This window comes from Rhincodon typus, chromosome 17 (assembly GCF_021869965.1).
Source record: "Rhincodon typus isolate 14 chromosome 17, sRhiTyp1.1, whole genome shotgun sequence".
Classification (NCBI taxonomy): Eukaryota; Metazoa; Chordata; class Chondrichthyes; order Orectolobiformes; family Rhincodontidae; genus Rhincodon; species Rhincodon typus.
The window spans coordinates 25,860,114-25,881,629 of NC_063348.1; the positions used below are offsets into that span (position 1 = coordinate 25,860,114).

Below are 21,516 nucleotides of genomic sequence, written 5' to 3' on the forward strand. Positions count from 1 at the left end.
CATCAGTTCTGAGGAAGGGTCACCAGACCCGAAACTTTAATTCTGTTTTTCCCTTCACAGATGCTGCCAGACTTGCTGAGCTTTTCCAGCAAATTTGTTTTTGTTGCTAAAGAACTGATTATAAACTTCAGAAAGAAAGGAGGAGAATATGCCCCCATCTACATCAATGGAACTGAGGTTGAGAGGGTGAAGAGCATCAAGTTCCTCAGAGTGATGATAACCAATGACCTGTCTTGGACTTCCCAAGTAGATGTAACAGTCAAGAAAGCACAGCAACGCCTCTTCTTCCTCAGGTGACTCTGGAAATTTGGTATGTCCATAAGGTACCTCACCAACTTCTATAGGTGCACCACTGAAAAGGATATTGTCTGGGTGCATAATGGCCTGGTAACTGCTCTGCCCAGGACCACAAGAAACTACAGAAGGTTGTGTGCACAGCCCAGACCATCACGGAAGCCATACTTTCATTCGTGGACTCTACTTACATGGCTCGCTGCCGTGGAAAGACAGCCAACATCATCAAAGACTCATTGCACCCCAGTAATGACCTCTTACAACATCTTCCGTCAGGCAGAGGATACAGAAGCCTGAACACATAATTAGGCAGGTTCAGGAACAGCTTCTTTCTGGCCGTTATCGGACTGTTGAATTGGCTGTAGCCTCAAATAATGTAACCCGCAATGTAACCTATATGCCTCCAAGTCTTTTTGATCTGTCCATCCTTTGCTTGCTGTGATCTGCCTGTACCGCTCGTAAACAAAGCTTTTCACTGTATTTCGTGCATGTGACAATGAAATCAATCAATCAAGCCTCCACCACTTCCTCTGGCAGCTCATTACATACACACACTACCCTCTGTGTGGAAAAATTTTCCCCCTAGGTCCCTTTTAAATCTTTTCCCCCTCTTACCTTAAACCAATGTCCTCCAGTTCTGGACTCAACCCAAGGGAAAAAGGCCTTGGCTATTCAACCTATCCATGCCCTTTATAATTTTATACACCTCTAAGGTCACCTTTAAAGTTCCAACACTCCAGGAAAAATAGTCCCAGCCTATTTAGCCTCTCCTTATAGCTCAAACATCCTTGTAAATCTTTTTTGAACCCTTTCAAGTTTCACAACATCCTTCCCGAAGCAGGGAAATGAGAACGGAATGCAGTATTCCAATAGTGGCCTAACCAATGTCTTCCACAGCCACAACATGACCTCCCAAGTCCTAAACTCAATGCACTGATCAATAAAGGCAAGAATACCAAACACCTTCTTCACTATCCTGTCTACCTGTGACTCCACTTTAAAGGAACTATGAACTTGCACTCCAAGGTCTCTTTGTTCAGCAACACTCCCCAGAACTTTACCATTAAGTGTACAAGTCCTTGGATTTGCCTTTCCAAAATGCAGCACCTCACATTTATCTAAATTAAATTCCACTTGCCACTCCTCGGCCCATTGGCCCAACTGATCAAGGTCCCGCTGTACTCTGAAGTAATCTCCTTCACTGCCCACTACACCATCAATTTTGGTATCATCTGCAAAACTTACTAACCATATCTCCTAATGTTCATATCCAAATTATTTAAATAAATTACTAAAAGCACTGGACCCAGCACCAATCCTTGTGGCACACCACTAGTCACAGGTCTCGAGTCTGAAAAGCAACCCTCCACCACGACCCTCTGTCTCCTACCATCGAGCAGTTCTGTATCGAAATGGCTAGTTTTCTCTGTATTCCATGTGACCTAACCTTGTTAACCAGTCTACCATGCGGCACCTTGTTGAAGTCTATACAGATCATGTCCACTCCTCTGCGTTACTTCTTCAAAAAACTTAATCAAGTTAGTGAGACATGATCTCCCACCCACAAAGCTGTGCTGATGGCCCCTAATGAGTCCTTGTCTTTCCAAATACATGTAAATCCTGTCCCTCAGGATTCCCTCCAACAACACAGCGTGGAGCTGGAGGAACACAGGTCAGGCAGCATCAGAGGAGTAGGAAAGTTGATGTTTCGGGTCAGGACCCTTCTTCAGAAGGGTTCTCCACTCCTGAAGAAGGGTCTCGACCCAAAACGTCAACCTTCTGACTCTTCTGAAGCAGGCTGACCTGTTGTGTTCCTCCAGCTCCACACTGTCGCTGACTCCAGTATCTGCAGTTCTTGCTATCTCTGAGTGACTTACTTCCCTCCAACCTATCCACTCCTGATGTCAGGCTCACCAGTCTACAGTTCCCTGGCTTTCCCTTACCACCTCTCTTAAATTGTGGCATCACATTAACCAACTTCCAGTCTTCCGGCACCTCAGCTGTGGCTATCAATGATTCAAATAATTCACCAAGTGGTGCAGGGATCACTTGCCTAGCTTCCCACAGAGTTCTAAGGTACACCCGATCAGGTCCCGGGCATGTATCCAACTTGACGTGTTTTAAGGCATCCAACACCACCACCTCTGCAGTATGGATATTTTTCAAAATGTTGATATTTATTTCTCCAAATTCTCGTGCTTCCATATCCTTCTCCACAGTAAACAGTGCTGCAAAACATTCACGTCTCACAAACGTATTTTAAGTTTTTTGAGGAAGTAACCAAAAAGGACAGAGCAATAGACACTGCTTGCTTGGACGTTAGTAAAGCCCTTGACAAGGTCCTGCATGGTAGAATAATTAGCAAAGTTAGATCACTTGGGATTCAGGGTGACCTTGCCAATTTTGATACAAAACTGGTTTAACAGTAGGAAACAGAGTTATGCTGGAGGGTTGTTTCTCGGACTGGAGGCCGGTCACCAATGGTGTTTCACAGGGATTGGTATTGGGTCCTCTTTTGTTTATCATTTATATGAATGATTTAGATAGACATGGTTGGTAATGGTTTGTGGATGACACCAAAATTGGGATAGTGGACAGTGAAGAAGGTTATCTAAGATTACAAAGAGAGCTTGATCAATTGGGTTAATGGGCTGAGAAGTGGCAGATGGAGTTTAATTTGGATGAATGCGAGGTATTACATTTGGTAAAACAAATATGGGCAGGACTTATACAATTAAAAGTAGGACCTTGGGCATTGTAGCAGAGCAGAGACAAAGCAGTTAAGGTCAATTATTCTTTCATGTTTGCATCACAGATAGATGGGGTAGTTAAGGCAGCATTTAGCACACTCGCCTTCATTGCTCAGACCTTTCAGTACAGGAGTTGGGATGTTATGTTGAGGCTGAGGCCTATTCTGGAATACGATGTCCAGTTCTGGTCTCCCTGTTTAGGAAGATTATTACTACTAAGCTGGAGAGGGTTCAGAAAAGATTTACTAGAACATGGCCAGGAATGGACGGTTTGAGTTATCAGGAGAGGCTGGATAGCTTGGGACTTTTTCCACTTCAGTGTAGGAGGTTAAGGGATGATCTTATAGAGGTTTATAAAATTATGAGGGCCATAGATAAGGTGAATCTCATGTCTTTTCCCTAGAATGGGGAATTTCAAGACTAGGGGGTATATTTTTAAGGCAAGAGGAGAAGGATCTCTTTTAAAAAATGAGGGTTTTTTAAAAACATTCAAAATGATTCTTTTGTGGAACGAACTTCCAGAGGAAGTGCTGGATGTGGGTACAGTTACAACATTTAAAAGACATATGGATAAATATATAAATAAGAAATGTCTGGAGGGATATGGGTCTAGTTTAGTTTGGAATTATGGTCAGCATGGACTGGTTGACTTAAAGGATCTGTTTCCATGCTACGTGACTGGAGAACTAGAAATACTCCAGCCATACACAAAAAGGAATGCAAGGATAAGGACAGTAATGGCAACTCAGTATGTTTAATCTTTGCAGTGGGAAAGCCTTTAAAAATGATAATCTGGGAGGCAGATTGTCACTTGGACAAATGTGAATGAATTAGAAAAGCCGATATGTATTGGCAAAGAGCAAATAGTATTTAACAGACTTGACCTTTTAAATTAGTTAACAGGGAGTGCTCATGAGAGTAACATGGTTGTGTGCATAAGTCGTCTTTCAAAATGTTAACTTAACTGGCTTGTCAGAAAAGTTGAAGTTCATGGAATAAAAGCAACAGTGACAACATGGATACAAAGTGGGGTCGGTTATAGGAACCTGAGTAGTGGTGAACGATTAGTTGTTTTTCAGAATAGAGGATGGCATACAGTGAGCTTTCATAAGGATCAATATTAGAACTACCGCTTTAGTTGATATGAATTAGTGACCTGAACTTGGGTGTTTAGGGCGCAATTTCAAAATTCAAAGTACAAATTCAAAATGTACAGGTGATACAAAACTTGAAAGTATTGCGAACTGTGATGAGCAGAGTGGCAGACTTCAAGAGGACTTAAAATAGGCCATAGGAGTGGATAGTCAGCAACAGATGAGATTTAATGCAAAGAACTGTGAAACAATATAGTTTGTTTGGAAGAATGAAGTGAGGTAATGTAAATCAAAGGATACAATTTTAATGGGAGTTGAAATGACTTGATAAGGTCCCAACTAAGAGATTAATGTGTAAAATTGAAATGCATGGGATTGGGGTTAGTGTATAGACATGGACAGAGAACTGTTTGGCAGGCAGGAAATAAACAGTCGGAATAAATTCTTATTTTTCCAAGTGGCAGTCAGTGACTAGTGGGGCACAACAGTGGGGATCAGTGCTTGAACCCTAGCTATTCACAATATATATTAGCCACTTGATGAGGGAACTAAAGTAATATCCCCCAGTTTGCAGATGACACAAACCTAGATGGGATAATGAGCTGAGAGGGGGACGCAGAGATGTTTCAATGTGATTTGAAGAACTTGAGTGAGTGAGAAAAAACATGGCAGTTGAAGTATAATGTAAATAAATGCCACGTTTGTAGCAAAAACAGGAAGTCAGATTATCTGAACAGCGACAAAATCAGGAAAGAGGGAAGTTCAACAAGAACCGGGTATCCTTGTACAACAGTCATTGAAAGCATGCAGGTGCAGCAGGAAGTGAAGGCAGTGAATGATTTGTTGGCCTTCATAGTGAGCGGATTCAAGTACAGGAGTAGGTGTCTTGTTACAATTGTAAAGGGCCTTGGTGAGGCTACATTTAGAGTATTGTGTGCAATTTTGGTCTCCTTATCCGAGTAAAGATGTTCTGGCTATGGAGGGAGTGCAACAAATCTTGATTGTCCTCATTCATGGAATGATTGGACTGACATATGAAGAAAGACGGAATTGATTTGGACTATATTCACTGCAATTGAGAAGAATGAAGACAGATCTCATAGAAACACATGTAATTCTAGCAGGATGAGACCAGATAAATGCAAGGAGAACATTCCTGGTGACCAGAGAGTCCAGAACCAGGGGCCACAGTCTAAGGATACAGGGTAGACCTGAGATGAGGAGAAATTTCTTTACTCAGGTGATGACGACCCTGGAATTCTACGCCACACAAAGAGTTTGAGGCTTTTTGTTTTCAAGAAAGAGTTAATATAGGTGTTAGAGTTAAAGGCATCACAGAGCATGGGAAGAAAGTGGAAACAATATTGAGGTGGATGATCAGCCATGATCATACAGAATGGCAAAGCAGGCTGAAAGAGCAGTATGGCTTCTGCTCCTATTTTCCATGTTTCTCGGAGCTGAAAAACCTGAGGATATATGTGCCCAAATCACTGAAAGGAGAAAGCCATATTGATAAAGTGGTTAACATGGTGCATGGGATCTCGGGCCTTACAAATAGAGGAACATCATTCAAAAGCAAGAACATTATGGAAAAACAACATGAAAGACTGGCTCATCTTCAACTGACGTAGTGTTCCCAATTCTGGACACCACATTTCAGGAAGTTTGAAGATATCAAAGAGAAAGCAGAAAAGATAATACAAGAATGATTTCCAGGATGAAGAATTTCAGCTACATGGATGGATCGGAGAAGCTGAGTCTATTCTTTTTAGAAAAGAGAAGGGCAAGAAAAGAAAATTAATACGATTACTCAAATTCACGATGAATCCGGACAGTATAAAAGCAGCCATTCCCATTAGCAACAGAGTTGAGAACCAGCGAACACCAACTTAAGGTGAATGGCAAAATAATGACTAGCCTTTAGGATTTTGAGCACACAACCAGAAAACATGGAGGATGCTGATTCAATCACAGCCTTCAAACAACTGGATAATGTCCTGAAGAGAAAAAACATTGTAAGGCTACAGGGGAGTGGGCAAAAACTGTGACGAGCTTAAGTTTTTCTTGCCGAGCAGAGACACAATGGGCTGAATGGCTTCCTACTGCACTGTAGCCATTACGGATATCGACTTTTCAGCAAAAGATAAATTAGTTGAGTTGCTTTTTTTCTACTTTCAGTTAAATAGTCAAATGGGAATAACGGCTCTGTAAAACAACCTTCATTGTTCAATTTGTAAATAAATGCACCGTACTTAAAATCCAAGCTTAGAATTGTAATCTCCAATTCAGAAAACATATAACATATGTTCCATCTCCCTGGCACAAAACTAAATAAAAATTAAAGTCACGCTTTCTGAAGTTAACTTGTACTGATTAAACAACTTTCATATTCTTTTCATGCTGCATTTGAGACCTTTATATTGTAATCTTGAAGGCTGCTGTTTTTGCTAAATGTTCTTTTTGTTCATGCAGTACAAGGACAACAATGGGGCTTACCATATTATTTGGTCATTAGAATGGAATTCAAAGCATGTAACTTATCTCAATAAATTCATAATTGTGGTGTCTGACCAGAAGAACCTTGAACTTTATATGTTTAGCAACTGATGTCTACATGACAGATTGTCCAGAGAAGGAAATGAAAGCTATCTATAAAGGTTCCAGGTCAAACTTTAGGGGTAACTGTGCAAGAGGAAAATCAGTCTGATGATAAAAACACTGCAGTACCATAATCCACATTCCATTTTATAATTTAGGATGGAGGTAATAAACTAAAGGCCTTCACCTCACATTAACATTCACAAACAAAGACCTTTGCGCAACATTCTGTTTATAATCATTATCTGAAGAAATATTCTGGAATGATAATTCAGTTCAGACTTATCTTGAACTTGTTTTGATGCATTTCAATTAAGTAACAAGTCAGCTGCCAAAAATGTTTCTTGTACAAATGGACTATCGCAATGTTCTTGGAGTTTTACAAACATTAATTAATTAAAAATTTATTATACTTGGTGACAAATTGTACGTAATAGTTTGACAAGGTTAGCAAAGCAGGCTTCTCGAAGCATACCTAAATTTTCTCTACTTTAAGCACATCGTTCCCGGGTAGCAGATATAATTATCTTTTGTAAAAGATAATGATAACATTATTTTTGAAATTCAATATAAACATAAGACATTTTATATAAACACATTATATACTTTAATATAATTCTACTTCTAAGCACTGTCCATGATCAGAATGTTTAAAGTGTACTGTGCTCCAAATTCTCTATTGTTGTAATGACAACCTTCTAAATCAGAATGATTCACATCATAACACCTTATAATTCACTTGTCTCAGTTTTGAAAGGAATAATTAACATCAACATGAACACATTAGAGGAAAAAGGCCTTAAAATTCATCAATTTTGTCCCAGTTTTACCCCAGATGTGCTAGGGATCTCTTCAATATTGACCTCATCATAAACAGCATTTGTAATAATCACTGACAACAGTTCAGGAATTCCTCAGAGCTGATATTTTGTTATCGATCTGTTGAGACACGTTATTATACATCTCTGGAGCAGGTGAGACTTGAAACTGGGCCTCATGGCTCAAAGGTAGGGACATCACTACTGTACCACAAGTGCCCAAAGTTGCTTGGTCAGAGTCCGGTCTTCTAATCAAGGTTTCTTGTTATTTTTGTACTCTTAAGTAGAGTTTTAGATCCATTCCAATCAACCTTAAAACATTAAGGACATTACCACTGTACCACAAGAGCCCTCTGAAACCATATTTTAGATATTTTTGAATCACCTAGCTCAGAGATATTACTACACACTTCTGGAGCAGGTGGGACTGAACACTGGCCTCTGGCTCCGAGGTAGGTCCACTACCACTGCACCACTAAATCTGTGAGATTTCTCAGAGTAGTGTCCGAGGTCCAACCATCTTCAGCTACTTCAATCACCTTATGAAAGAAGGTCAGAGGTGGAGACTTTTGTTAATGACTGTATAATGTCCAGCACCAATTGCAACTCATCAAACAATAAAGCAGTTGGAATCCAAGTGCAGCAATAACTGGACAACATTCAGACTTGCATTAATAAGTAACATTCGCACCACATAGGTGCCAGGCAATAAGTATCTCCAACAGGAGAGATCCAACCATCACCCTTGATATTCATGAAGAATCTGTCAACTATCAACATCCTACCACGGACGAGCTAGACAAATACTGTGGTCAAAAGAATCGGTCAGGGGCTAAGAAGTCTGTATCTCAAATCTTACACCCTGGCTCCTTAAAGCCTATTCACCTTCTACAACGCAAGTATGAGACTGAGTATTCTCCATCAACGTGAATGGGTACAACTCCAACAACATTCAAGAAGCACAGCAACATCAGGAACAAAGCAGCTTTCTTGGCTAGTGCTCTACCTTAAAAATCTTCAATGTTTATTTCCTCCACCACTGACAGCGTGGCAGCAGTGTGCATCACCGACAAAATGCACTGCAATAATTCACCAAGGCACCTTAAACAATTCCTACCAAACCAGCCACCTCTATCACCAAGAAAGACAAGAGCAACAGACAAGAACACCACTACCTCCAAGCCACACACAATTCTTATTTTGAAACAATATTGCTGGTCCTTCACTGTCAGTGGGTCAAGATCCTGGAAGTCCCTTCCTGACAGTACTGTCCTAGGTCTGCAATCTGCCCAGCACTGCCAGCTTCATTCTTTAAACTATCCTTTCATACATTCCCTCTCCCCAGAAGCCTATTGTGAACTATTAACCGCAATGTAAAGTAAGATGAATTAAATAAGAAACTCAATGTACTTACTTGCAAATTAATTTCTGCTTCATAAAATGTTAGACATGCACAGTAGTGCCGATCTGAGTCAATATCTGTCAGAACCACCACAAAGTATGTTGGTTGCTTTCGTTCAGTGGACAGCTGCCAGCCACCAGGTTGACAAAACTAGAATTAAAAACAAATAATGAACACAGTCAGGGCACAATTTTGTTTCTCAAATGTTTTGAAGAATTTCATAAGCCAATGGCTCAAATATTATATGCTACTTGCCAGTGCAGTGAAAAATTCCAACGTTGATTAAATTGTATTTTTAATTTGCTAGAAATTTGAATTTAGAACAGGTATTTCAAAATAGTCAGCAGATCAGGCAACAGAGAGTCAATTAACCACATCGACATTCTTTGATCAGAACCGGAAAAAAGTTCCTTTCAAGTTCTGACTGTCATCCACCTGAAATATTGGGTCAGATTATCCAGGGAGTGGCAGTCTCATGTAGTTTGCCATTCGAGCCCTGCCGTTTTATAGAAGAAGAAGCGAGACTCCACTCAGCAGTCTCATTTTCTATTTTCCTGTCTGCAAGAACATTTCCAGAAACTACAGAATTTTGAAAGATAACCACCAATGCACCCACTGTTTCTGGCCACCACCTTCAACATTCTGGGATGAAGCTCATCTGGTCCAAGCGGTTTGTCAAAGTTTTATGCAGTATTTCAAGTACTACTTTTTTACGGAGATCATTTTCCTCAGTCTCTCAAGCCCCTTGGTCACCTAATATTTCTGGGACAGTTTCTGTCTCTTCTTTCATGTAGAGTGACAAAAAGTTAATTTACTTTTTCTGCCACTTCACTGTTCCTCTCTTTAATGTCTCCTATCTCCAACTTAATGGGCTCAATTTTGACGGAGCTCATCTTTTCAATACCTAACACAGCTCTTACAGTAAGCTTTCTGCTTCTCGCTAGTTTACATTCATATTCTGTTTTCCTTTCTTAGCCAGTTTCTTTTGCTTCCTTCACTGGACTCTAAATTGATCCCAAACCTCAGGGTTACAAATTTTATTTTGATGATGATTGATATTAGATTGATGGGGCAGAGGTGGCTGGGTTACATCTGTCATGCTTTTTGTGCACAGGGCACGCCTGGGCAACTTTTGTAACTAATACGGGACAGCTTAGCTAGGGGATGCAACTAGTTCTGGAATATGTCTTCAATATTATTACCGGAATGCCAAAACCATGTCACCAGAGGATTAGTCTGGGTCTCGGGGATTAGTAGTCCAGTGACAATATCTCTATATGCCACCATATCCCCTCAATTTAATACAATTTTCTAAGACAAAATACAGTCTACTAATAAATACTGCTGGCAAAGGTTCATCTCATTCCTTTCAGCTCTATACTGTCCATTCACATGAAAAAAGCTAAAGTGAAAGTATAAGGAATTATTTAAAAATATTCAAATATCACAATTAGTTCATGTGCTTGCATATTTCGTTAGGGAATGGTCACAACCAAGATAAAATCGGAGCTCCTCAACAGGTTCCTTATTTTCTCCCAATCAGTGTATTCCCCATGAAACCAATGTTGTCAGCCGCTAGAGGAAGTGACAGAAACAGGTACAATTATAACATTAAAAGACATTTGGACAGGTACGTGGATAGGAAAGGTTTGGAGAGATATGGGCCAAACAGAGGCAAATGGAACTATTTTTTAGGAAACCTGATAAGCATGGACCAATTGGGCCAAAGGGTCTGTTCTGTGCTATATGATTCTGTGTCAGCAAAGAACCAACCCTATTTGTGCCACAATACAGACAGCAATTATGGACATAATATTAAAATATGAACTTTACAAGGTCAGTATGTTTTAGGACTAGGTGTAGAGCTGGATGAACACAGCAGGCCAAGCAGCTGAGGAGCAGGAAAGCTGACGTTTCGGGTCTGGACCCTTCTTCAGAAATGGGGGAGGGGAAGGGGATTCTGAAATAAAGAGAGAGAGGTGGAGGTGGATGGAAGATGGATAAAGGAGCAGATAGGTGGAGAGGAGACGGACAGGTCAAGGAGGCGGGGATAGAGCCAGTAAAGGTGAGTGTAGGTAGGGAGTTAGGATGGGGGTTGGTCAGTCCAGGGAAGACGGACGGGTCAAAGAGGCGGGGATGAGGTTGGTAGGTAGGAGACGGGGGTGGGGGCTGAGGTGGGAGGAGCGGATACGTGGGAGAAAGGACGGACAGGTCAGGGAGGCAGGGACGAGCTGGGCCGGTTTTGGAATGCAGTCGGCGGCGGGGAGATTTTGAAGCTGTGAAGTCCATGTTGATACCATTGGGCTGCAGGGTTCCCAAGCAAAATATGAGGTGCTGTTCCTGCAACCTTCGGATGGCATCATTGTGGCACTGGAGGAAGCCCAGGATGGGCATGTCATCCAAGGAGTAAGAGAGGCAGTTGAAGTGGTCCGTGACTGTTTGTTGTGAACCGAACGTAGGTGTTCCACAAAGCAGTCTCCAAGCCTCCGCTTGGTTTCCCCGATGTAGAGGAGGCCACATCGGGAACAGCGGATACAGTATACCACGTTAGCAGATGTGCAGGTGAACATCTGTTTAATGTGGAAGGTTTTTTTGGGGCCTGGGATAGGGGTGAGGGGGGAGGTGTAGCACTTCCTGCGGTTGCAGGGAAAAGTGCCAGGGGTGGCGGGGCTAGTGGGGAGTGTGGAGCAGACAAGGGAGTCACAGAGAGTGTGGTCCCTCTGGAAGGCAGATATGGGTGGGGAGGGAAAAATGTCCTTGGTAGTGGGGTCAGATTGCAGGTGGCGGAAGTGGCAGAGGATGATGCTTTGGATCAGGAGGTTGGTGGGGTGGTACATGAGGATGAGGGGGATTCTGTTTTTGTTGTTATTGCGGGGAGCAGGTGTGAGGGATGAGTTGCGGGAAACGCGAGAGATGCGGTCAAGGGCTTTTCGACCACTGTGGAGGGGAAGTTGGCGATCCTTGAAAAACGACGACATCAGGGATGTCCGGGAATGGAATGCCTCGTCTCGGGATCAGATGCGGCGGAGGCGAAGGAATTGGGAATAAAGGATGGCATTTTTGCAGGAAAGTGGGTGAGAGGAGGTGTATTCTAAATAGCTGTGGGAGTCAGTAGGCTTGAAATAGATATCGGTTTCCAGTTGGTTGCCAGAGATGGAAACAGAGGTCCAGGAAGGAGAGAGAGGTATCGGAGATGGTCCAGGTGAACTTAAGGTTGGGGTGGATGGTGTTAGTAAAGTGGATGAACTGTCCGAGCTCCTTGTGGGAGCACGAGGCGGCGGTGATACAGTCATCGATATAACGGAGGAAGAGGTGGGGGATAGGGCCAGTGTAGCTTCGGAAGAGGGATTGTTCCACGTATCCTACAAACGTACAAACGGACGTACCTGCCTGTCTTCCTTCGACTGACCAACCCCCATTCTAACTCCCCACCTAAACTTACCTTTACTGGCTCCATCCCCGCCTTGTTGACCTGTCCGTCTCCTCTCCAACTATCTGCTCCTTTATCCATCTTCCATCCACCTCCCCCTCTCTCCCTATTTATTTCAGAATCCCCTTCCGCTCCCCCATTTCTGAAGAAGGGTCGAGACCCGAAACGTCAGCCTTCCTGCTCCTGTGATGCTGCTTGGCCTGCTGTGTTCATCCAGCTCTACACCTTGTTATCACAGATTCTCCAGCATCGGCAGTTCCTACTATCGCTGAGTTTTTAGGGCTGTTTGTTTAATTTAAGGTGAAACAGAGCAGAGGTTCACTTGACCCACTCCAAATGCTGCTCAATAAAAAGCTTAGTTGTTTAGTTGCTAGGGGAAACAATGATATCCAGCAAAACATTCACACCAGTAAACAATAACCTGGACAACAGTAGATAGATGTTAGTTTCTAAGTCTCAGAGAGGTATTAGCAATGTGACTTTATAAAGAATAATACATTAAAACTGCCTATTTAATTCCAAGATAGAATTAGGACAGTCTAACTATTTCTAGGAAGAGAGAGGAAGGCATGACCATGAATGAAGCAGATAAGAAACAGGAAATTGTGATGGTGCAGGAGCCCAACCCTTGCAATTATCTAACAAATTTAAGATGCTCACTTGTGTGGATGAATGCAAGGTCAGCAGAGAAATAGTGCGAGCACACGCAGTGAGGTGTTGGTGGGTGAATTGAGAATGAATGGTGTGGTAGCTGGGGATAGTACAGTTGAGAGAGGGGAGGGTGATAAACACTCTTCTGTGCAGACATGACCACGGGTGCAGAAGTCCATTTAACCTACCTGGTACTAGAGTTCAAAATATCTGTTCAGGTTTAAACAGGAAGTTGGAGAAGAAGGAGGGGTGAATCCAGTTCTCATGGCTCTTAAATGTACTAATGACATTGGGAGGATTAGAAAAAGGCTCTGCTTAGACACTATAAGGAGCTCGGCACCAAACTGAACAACAGAACCTCAAGAGTAACAATCGCTAGATCGTCTGAGCAATGTGTCATTTGGCAGTGGGCACATAAGTTAGTCACGTGAGCTCATAGCTCAAAGACGGTTGTGGGAAAAGTGGGTTCCAGGTCATGGGACATGGGTGGGGCTAAGTGGGCACCATGTAATTGGGTTGATCTCTACTTGAACCATGCTGAGACCACAGTTCTAGCAAACCATATAGCTGGGAAAACAGACAGGGTTTTACATTAAGCAATGGCAGTGAAGGATCAAGCTTGGGTAGATGAAGCAATTCAAGTCAAGGCAGAACAGAAAAATAGTAACATAGGTCATAGCATGACAAAAGGAGGTTCAAGTGCACAGAATTTATAACAAAGTAAACTAATTGATTGCATACAATGAAGTAAATAAGTATGAACTGATAGCAATTACAGAGACTTGGCTGTGTAGTGACAAGGGCCAGGTCCTGAATATTGAGAGCTATGTTAAAAGTATTTGGGAAGGCAAGCTAGGTAAAGGTGGAGGGGCAGCTCGTTCGTCAAGGATGGCAATGTGCGGCAGTCAACAGGTGACTGGCGTCAAAGATCAGAATACATGATTAATTTCTGCGGGGAGGAGGAATAACAGAGGAAAGGAGTTATCAATGGCCTGATCTACAAGCTCACTAACAGTAACTACAATGTGGAATAAAGTTTACTGGTAGTAGTACTGTTTTTGATGAGGGTATAGCAATAATCATTGGTGATTTTAATGTACATATAAATTTTTAAAAATCAGGTTGGCAATGGCAGTTTGGAGTGAAGTTGAGGGAATGCATTCACGATAGCTTCTTAGAGCAACACATTCTTCAACTAACCGGACAACAGTTTTCACGAGAGTTGGATTTTGTGAAGTGTGACAAGATTAATAAATGACCTCAGAATGAAAGCACTTTGAAACTTAAATAAGGATTTTATGTTTAAATATGGGCAATTACATGGACTCAAAAGAAAACTGTTTACAGTGAAATGGAAATCAAGGCTAGTGGTTATCAGTCGAGAAGCAGTGGCAGACGTTAATGGGGATATTTCCACACACTCGGAATAAGTATATTCCTGCTGTAAAAAAAAACAAATATTCTAAAGGGAGACCCACAATCCACAGTTAACTAAACTAGTCAAGGAAAAATTAAAATGTAATGAAACAGGGCATCCTGTGGTGCAGTAGTAGTGTCCCAATCTCTCGGCAGTGGTCTGGATTCAAGTCCTATCTAGCATGGGGGTGTGTTATAACATACCTAGATCAGTTTCATTAAAAAGTACATCAAACTAATGAGTAAAAAGCATGGCAGAGAATGACCAAAAGATAGGAGTAAAATACGAGAGGAAGTTCGTTTGGGAAATAAAATTGGTTAGCAATAATTTCTACACATATTTAGAACAGAAATGAGTAAATAGAGAGAGTTAGTCTCTCTAGAGAGCAAGAATGGGCAGTCAATAATAAATAATAAGATGTTCAGACAATTTTGCCTTTAGTTGTTTGCTACAGTTATAGAAATCTTGAATGTTCAAGTCAGTCACTAGAAATTCGCCTATCTTTTAAAAAGTTATCTTTACAGGGGTATAGCATGATTGTAAAGAAAACCCCAGTTTTGCAGCATGTTTACACTACCAAACAAAAATCAGCTAATAAAACTTCATTTGAATATGTAAATGTAGGGGCCAAGATATTATCTATTTTATTATCTCCTTTATCTATGGACTGAGGAAAGCTAATTCACCCATCAGCTGAGCTGATTAAAAGATATGTAAATGATTTTCAACGAAAACAGAAGAATGCTGTTACAATTCTCGTGTTGCAATGATATGCCACTGTAGTTTTCTTTGTGCAATCCTCTCACATCCACCTTAGCTCATCTGCAACCACACTTTGACATCTCTTATCCAACTCCTTCCAGGATGAACCCGATTTATGCTGCTCTTCATTTTGACCTCTAGAAGAGATCTGTGCAGCTTTTGAGATCTAATCAAATGACCAAAATACAGAGATTTTCTTTTCTAGCCACCACTATTTTCAGAATTCTTTTCAGTCCCACAATTTCAAATACATCTTCATTTGTCTTATGATCTGCATTTGGAATTTTTAGCATGTCTTAGTATCCACATTTCCAAGGAATCTATTTTCTTCTGTAGTTCCTATTGGCATAGTTCTGAGGCACAGAATGTAGCATCTTATGATTTTATTCCCTGTTACAAAGTTGAGTTTCTTTTCCTTCAATCTTCACAATATTACTTCCAGTTCATCTCTATTCTTCTTCCAACTTCTACATCACATCTGCCATTAATTTGTCCTAAATAGATAATATTATCAATGTGTTCCACACTATCCACATTAATTTTCACTTCAGTTTCTTCAAGTGTATTCCTTCAAACTTCCACGTTTTGAGCATTTATCCATATCTTAGATATCTACATTTTGCTTGATCTAAGATACTTTGTCAGGTCTGTTCTGATGTTGTAGGCAATGTTACATGCAAAAAAAAATGCACACAATATATCAAAATTGTCCAATGATGCAATGTCAGGGAATCCTCAAAATAGAGGCAAAAAATGGTTGAAACACAATGATAGCAACGTTAGGAAATACTTTCAAATTGACAATTACAACACAAGTTCCAGGCAGACATGAAGCAACAACAAAACATTTAATAGTCTTTTGAGAAGCAGAATTAGAAGTGATAACAGAAATGTTATCAAATATGTACCAAAGGATCCTTTCCAAGTAACTTGAGACATCATTACTCAACGTTACCTTGAAAACCTAAAGTGTTAAAGTGTTAGAGCATTTTAGAACCATAAGCTGAATAAGTCGTGTCATTTAAGTGGTCTTGAAAAGCGTAACAGAAAGAAATAACATCACATTTGAAGCTGAGATTGATGAAACACAGTCAGGGTTTAGATTTAGAATAGGAACAACAGCGAATATTTAACCCAAGAACAATCTTTGATAAATATAAGTGAACAAAAACATTTGTACGTGCTTCACAGACTGAAAAAGCATTCTATCAAGTTTATCACCAAATATTAATAGATGTGTTGCTGCAATGATACTGAAAGTGAAGATGTGATATTTACTCCCAGCCTATATTAAGACTAAATAACATGCATCGGGTTCTAAGCAAGACAATCAGACATGTTTCAACTGGAGGAAGGAGTATGAAAAAGCTGCGTACCAAAATTATTCAATTCTTACACATGGAAACCAATAACAAGAAGAAAAATAATTTGAGCTTCCCATGCTACCCCTATGGAAGAGGCAGAAGGCCAAGAATAATGCATCAAACTGAAATCAACATAGCTGACAGATGAACAACCAGGAAAATTCCATTCAGGAGAAACTATAAATGACGCTTTAAATCACAGACACTTTAATGCAACAATATGGAAGTGCTGTGTTTGGATGTACTACCTTTTCAGCAGCATGTTAAATAAGACCCAATCCGTGCTTAGATAGACGCAACTGATGTAATGGCACTTTTCAAAGAAGAGCAAGGGAGTTTTCCGACTGTTCTGATTCCAAATATGTATCCATCAACCAACTGAAATAAATTATTTGTCCAGTAATTACACTGATATTTATGGTATGATAATGCTTTGAATAATTTGACAAAAATATTTCCCTCCATTATACTTGAAAATATTTCACTGACTGTGGACCATTTCAAAACAGCTTGTTGTCATGAAAGATGCAATATCAATCTATGTTTTTTCTTTACCAACAATCAAATCACAGGCAGCAAAGGAGTTATCTTCTGTCCACAATATACTGCTTCAATTACAAACTGTTCTTTAAATTACCAACTCCTCTTTTGGGTATTTGCCACTGAAGTGGATATGTAAAATTGGTAGAACAAAGAACTAAAACCACACTTGACTTCAACATTTGTCCATACACTCCGTTTTTATCCACTGATCTAGATTTTTCAAGAAGACTAACCGTGAGGCAAACGATACCAATGCTGTTATGCAGTGAAATAAACAATTTCTTACATTTACACATCAACCCTGAAAATCAAGACATTGTTGTCCAATTTACCCGACTCCTTTACAAGCTGCACTTATGCTGGTTACTTGCCTGGACATGGTGCTCATATTCATGAAGGATATAAAGCTGTGGCACTTATGAGATAACCAAGAAACATAATGGAAAATAGTTAGGGGTTGTCCATTCAGGTGGAAGCAAATCTGTAACTGTTTGTGAATATCTGACTATGACCAGTATCTTTTGGCACTAGAGCCTTATGTTTAAATTTGTTGCTGAGGTCTATTGTACAATGTAAATGAAAATTATTTTTCCACTCTGACTCTTATCCCTCTCTCACTCTTCATTCCACCTTTGTTTCCTTTCAATGAATAAATAATAAATAAAATGAACGTGGGCATCGTGAGCTGAGCCAGTGTTTATTGCCCATCCCCAGTTGTCAGAGAATGTGGTGTATATGTGACTCCTGAACCACTGCAACCATTTGCTGCTGAAGACCCATAATGCTGTTGGGGAGGAAGCTCCAGGATTTTTTGCTTAGTAATCCTGAAGAAAAAAAAAGTGATATATTTCCATGTCAAGATGGTGAGCGACTTGGAGAAGAAATTGAAGTTGGTAATACACCATGAATTTGCTGTACATATTTTTACATTGAATTAAATATTTTAACTTACATTTCTTGATTCATATTCTGCATGCCACCGTAATCTAATTGGTTGAGGCTGCCAAACTGTTTTAACTGTCTGGTAACCAGCAATTCCAGTGTAAAAGCCCATAGTAATTCTGTAAATCATTATAAGCATAACAAAAGAACAATGCTGTTCATTCACTACTAACTGAAAAATACAGGGCTTTATCTCTAGCCAGGAAATCATCAAAAACAGTAGCATTGCTAATTTCTTGCAATAACAGAATATGGAGGCATCCTGGATCACCCTGATGTTCACACACACTAAACAGGAGACGAATTTTGGACAGCAAAAGTTAGTATCAACCACTCAGTCCTTTGTAATTTTTCCATTTGAGGGGATCCGAAAAGCCATCAACTCAGCATGCAATTTATTCTTTTTTTATATATCTTAAATATATTCAACAAAAAGCATCTACAATCAGGGGGTGAGGAATTCCAAAACTTCACAACCCTTTGAGTAAAGGAATTTCTACTCATCGTAGCCCAAAGTTATAGCTCTCCAATGGTCACTTCCGATTGTCAACACCTCACAAATCTCCTTTCTAATCTCGGTCCGCACTCTGGAATCGGTACCATCTCTGCATGGAGATTGTGAGAGCCCCGTCTGCTGTCTCAGTCAGGCATTACAGTAAGGTTATCTGTTTCTCAGGAAGAGATATTATGCATGTCTTTCTCTGTTAAGAACCAGACAAAATTATTAATTTTTTGGTCTTCATCTCCAGTCTTAAGACAATTTACATATTTTTAGATCTCTCTTCTGCGACTGACTGGTCACTGATTTATCACAGTATTTTATTATTATATTTCACCTCCGTAATTTGATTATATAGATCCCTCTTCTTCTCCACATTTCTAAACTTATTTCTACCTTTCCTCATTAATTCTAGTGAGGCCCTTGATCTTTCTCTCTCCAGAATCTTTCGGGCTGTCTGCTGACTTATTTCATTTTTGGTTGTTAATACATTTACTGAGATTAAGATTGTTTGCTGGTTTGGGAATGTATTTTAGCCTGAATGTGAAGCATCACTCCTTTAAAGGAACTCTATGAAATTTTACTGTCCCATAATTGTCTCCCTTCAGAAATGCTGTTCCTTGCACGTCCTTTTACATTATCTGGCTAACCAACTAACATTAGGTCCAAATGAGCTTTGGTGCCTTTGCAACATACTGGGTCACAATTCAGTACATTTATCAACTCTGAATTATTTTAATTGTCCCCAATTTATAACAAATGTGTTTCCACGTACCATTCCAATCTTTACATGGAGTTGTCTTATTCTTTTCAACTTTCTGAATTAAATACAATTTAAACATGTAATTGAATATCATTTCCAATTTAGTCCATAATCCTGCAAAGTGCTGGTGCAGTCTTTACAGCTACTGTGCACAAGGTAAACAGATTATGAAAAAGTTCACAACAGTTATTGACAAAGTTGACTATTACTAAATCTTTACATCATAGATTTTATAGCTTTATCTTAACAGCAAGTGCAGCATCTTTCCAAATACAGAAACAGACAAAATCTCAAATCCAACCCCAATTTTCCTCCTTCAATATGAAGAGATTCAGTTCTGCAAGTCTATCTTCAAATGCTTTATTCTCTAGTTGTCTCAATTGAAAATACTCATTTTTCCAGTGTCTTTGTTGACAAAAACATTGATGTACATTAATTATTATTTTCGATCCATTTCCTAATTCAATTCTACGAGTATGCTTCCATTTATTCAATAATTACTTGTTATTTCACACCCAAAATGTATATCTTTATATTTATCAATGATATTTTTATTGAACTGCGTCTTAGTTTGACAACTTATTGGACTTCTGTGGAAGTAGCAAGCTATATGAATACAGGGGAACCTGTGGATATGCTGTACTTCCACTTATAGAAGGCATTTGACATGTTGAAACATGGAAGGATACTATGCAAACTAAGAGCTCATGACGTAGGGAGTAAAACAATAGCTTGGATAGTGCGTTTAAAAAAACAACTGTATATGCTGGAAGTCTGAAACACTGCTGAGAAATTCAAGTCTGCTAGCATCTGTAAGAAGAGGAGGGTTAAGGTTTTAAGTCCAGTGACCCTTCATTAGACCACTGATTTTCTCCAGCACTTACAGTTTGTGTTTCAGATTTCCAGCATTGTTATTTCAGTGTTTAATTCACTGCCACATCTGTTCCAGGTATATGCCCATTGAAGAAGTTCTGCTTCATTCCAGTTCTGAAGAAGGATCACGGGACTTGAAACATCAACTCTGCTTCTCTCTCAACAGATGCGGTTGACCTGTTGAGCTTCTCCAACACTTTCTGCTTGTGTTATAGCTTGGAAAGAGGATTGGTTAGCTAAAAGAAGTCAAAGTCGGCATAGTCTGTCATTTTTGTGTGAGCAAGATGTGATGAGTGGACTGCACAGGGATTGATGCTGAGGTTGCAACTACTTACAACTTATATTCACGACTTAGATAAAGGAACTGAATATGTGAGAGGTTATCTTATTTAATTGTATAAAATTCTTACAGGCATCAAGAGGTAGATGCAGGAAGGATGGTTCCCCTTAATTTCAAAAATGTTTCCTGATTACAGCAGGGTGGAAAGCTATAATTACTTCCAAATTCAGGTGTTAAATAAGGTCCTGGGCTTGCTGCTATACATTCCATTAGAAAGAAATCTGTTTTAATAGCACCAGGATCAATTTATTCCGGAGATATACAAAATACCAATATATTTTTGTGATGAGACATTGCATATTTGTTTCTTTAAAGTCAGCAATTTGTTTTGTTTTCAATTGCAATCATTTGAAAATTGGAAGAAAGATTCCCACTTATTTAGTGCCCTTCTTGACCTTAAATGTCGCAAAGGCGGAACAGGACTGTTGAATTATAGGTAGCACAGCAGTCAATTTATGCACACCAAGCTCCCACATGCTATGTAATGATCAGATAAGCTGTTTTGTATAAAATTAATTCATGGGTGGTGGGTGTCATTGGCTGTGCCAGTATTTATTTCCCACCTCTGGTTGCTCATGAGAATGTGATGGTGATCGGTCTTCTTGAACTATTGTGATCCATTTGATGTCGGTACATCCTCAAAGCTGTGAGAGGCAGAGCTTTAGGATTTTGACAGCATTACTGAAGGAACAATAATATATTTCAAGTCAGGATGGAGAGTGGCTTTGTGGGGAACTTGCAGGAGATGGTATTCTCCGGTATCTATTGTCCTTGACCTTCTAGATGATCGTGGTTGTGTGTTTGTTGGGAGATTTCTAGGGAGTCTTGGGAAATCTCAAATGTATCTTGTAGTTGATTGACACTGCTGCATTAGTGGTGGAGGTAGGGAAAGTTTGAGAATGTGGTGCCAATCAGGCTGGCTGCTTTATTCTGGAACACGTCATTGGAGCTGCACTCATTCAGGCAAGCAGAGGGC

General features: G+C 40.1%; 1 protein-coding gene across 1 annotated transcript in view; it reads right to left on the reverse strand.

Moving 5' to 3' along the window:
* The window catches only part of LOC109914739 (myotubularin-related protein 13-like), a 244,677-nt gene that overhangs the window by 30,360 nt on the left and 192,801 nt on the right, over positions 1 to 21,516 (reverse strand). Inside the window, exon 3 of the mRNA XM_048607328.1 lies at positions 8,969 to 9,106. Coding sequence (XP_048463285.1) covers positions 8,969 to 9,106 — 138 coding nt within the window. The remainder of the gene's footprint in view (positions 1 to 8,968; positions 9,107 to 21,516) is intronic.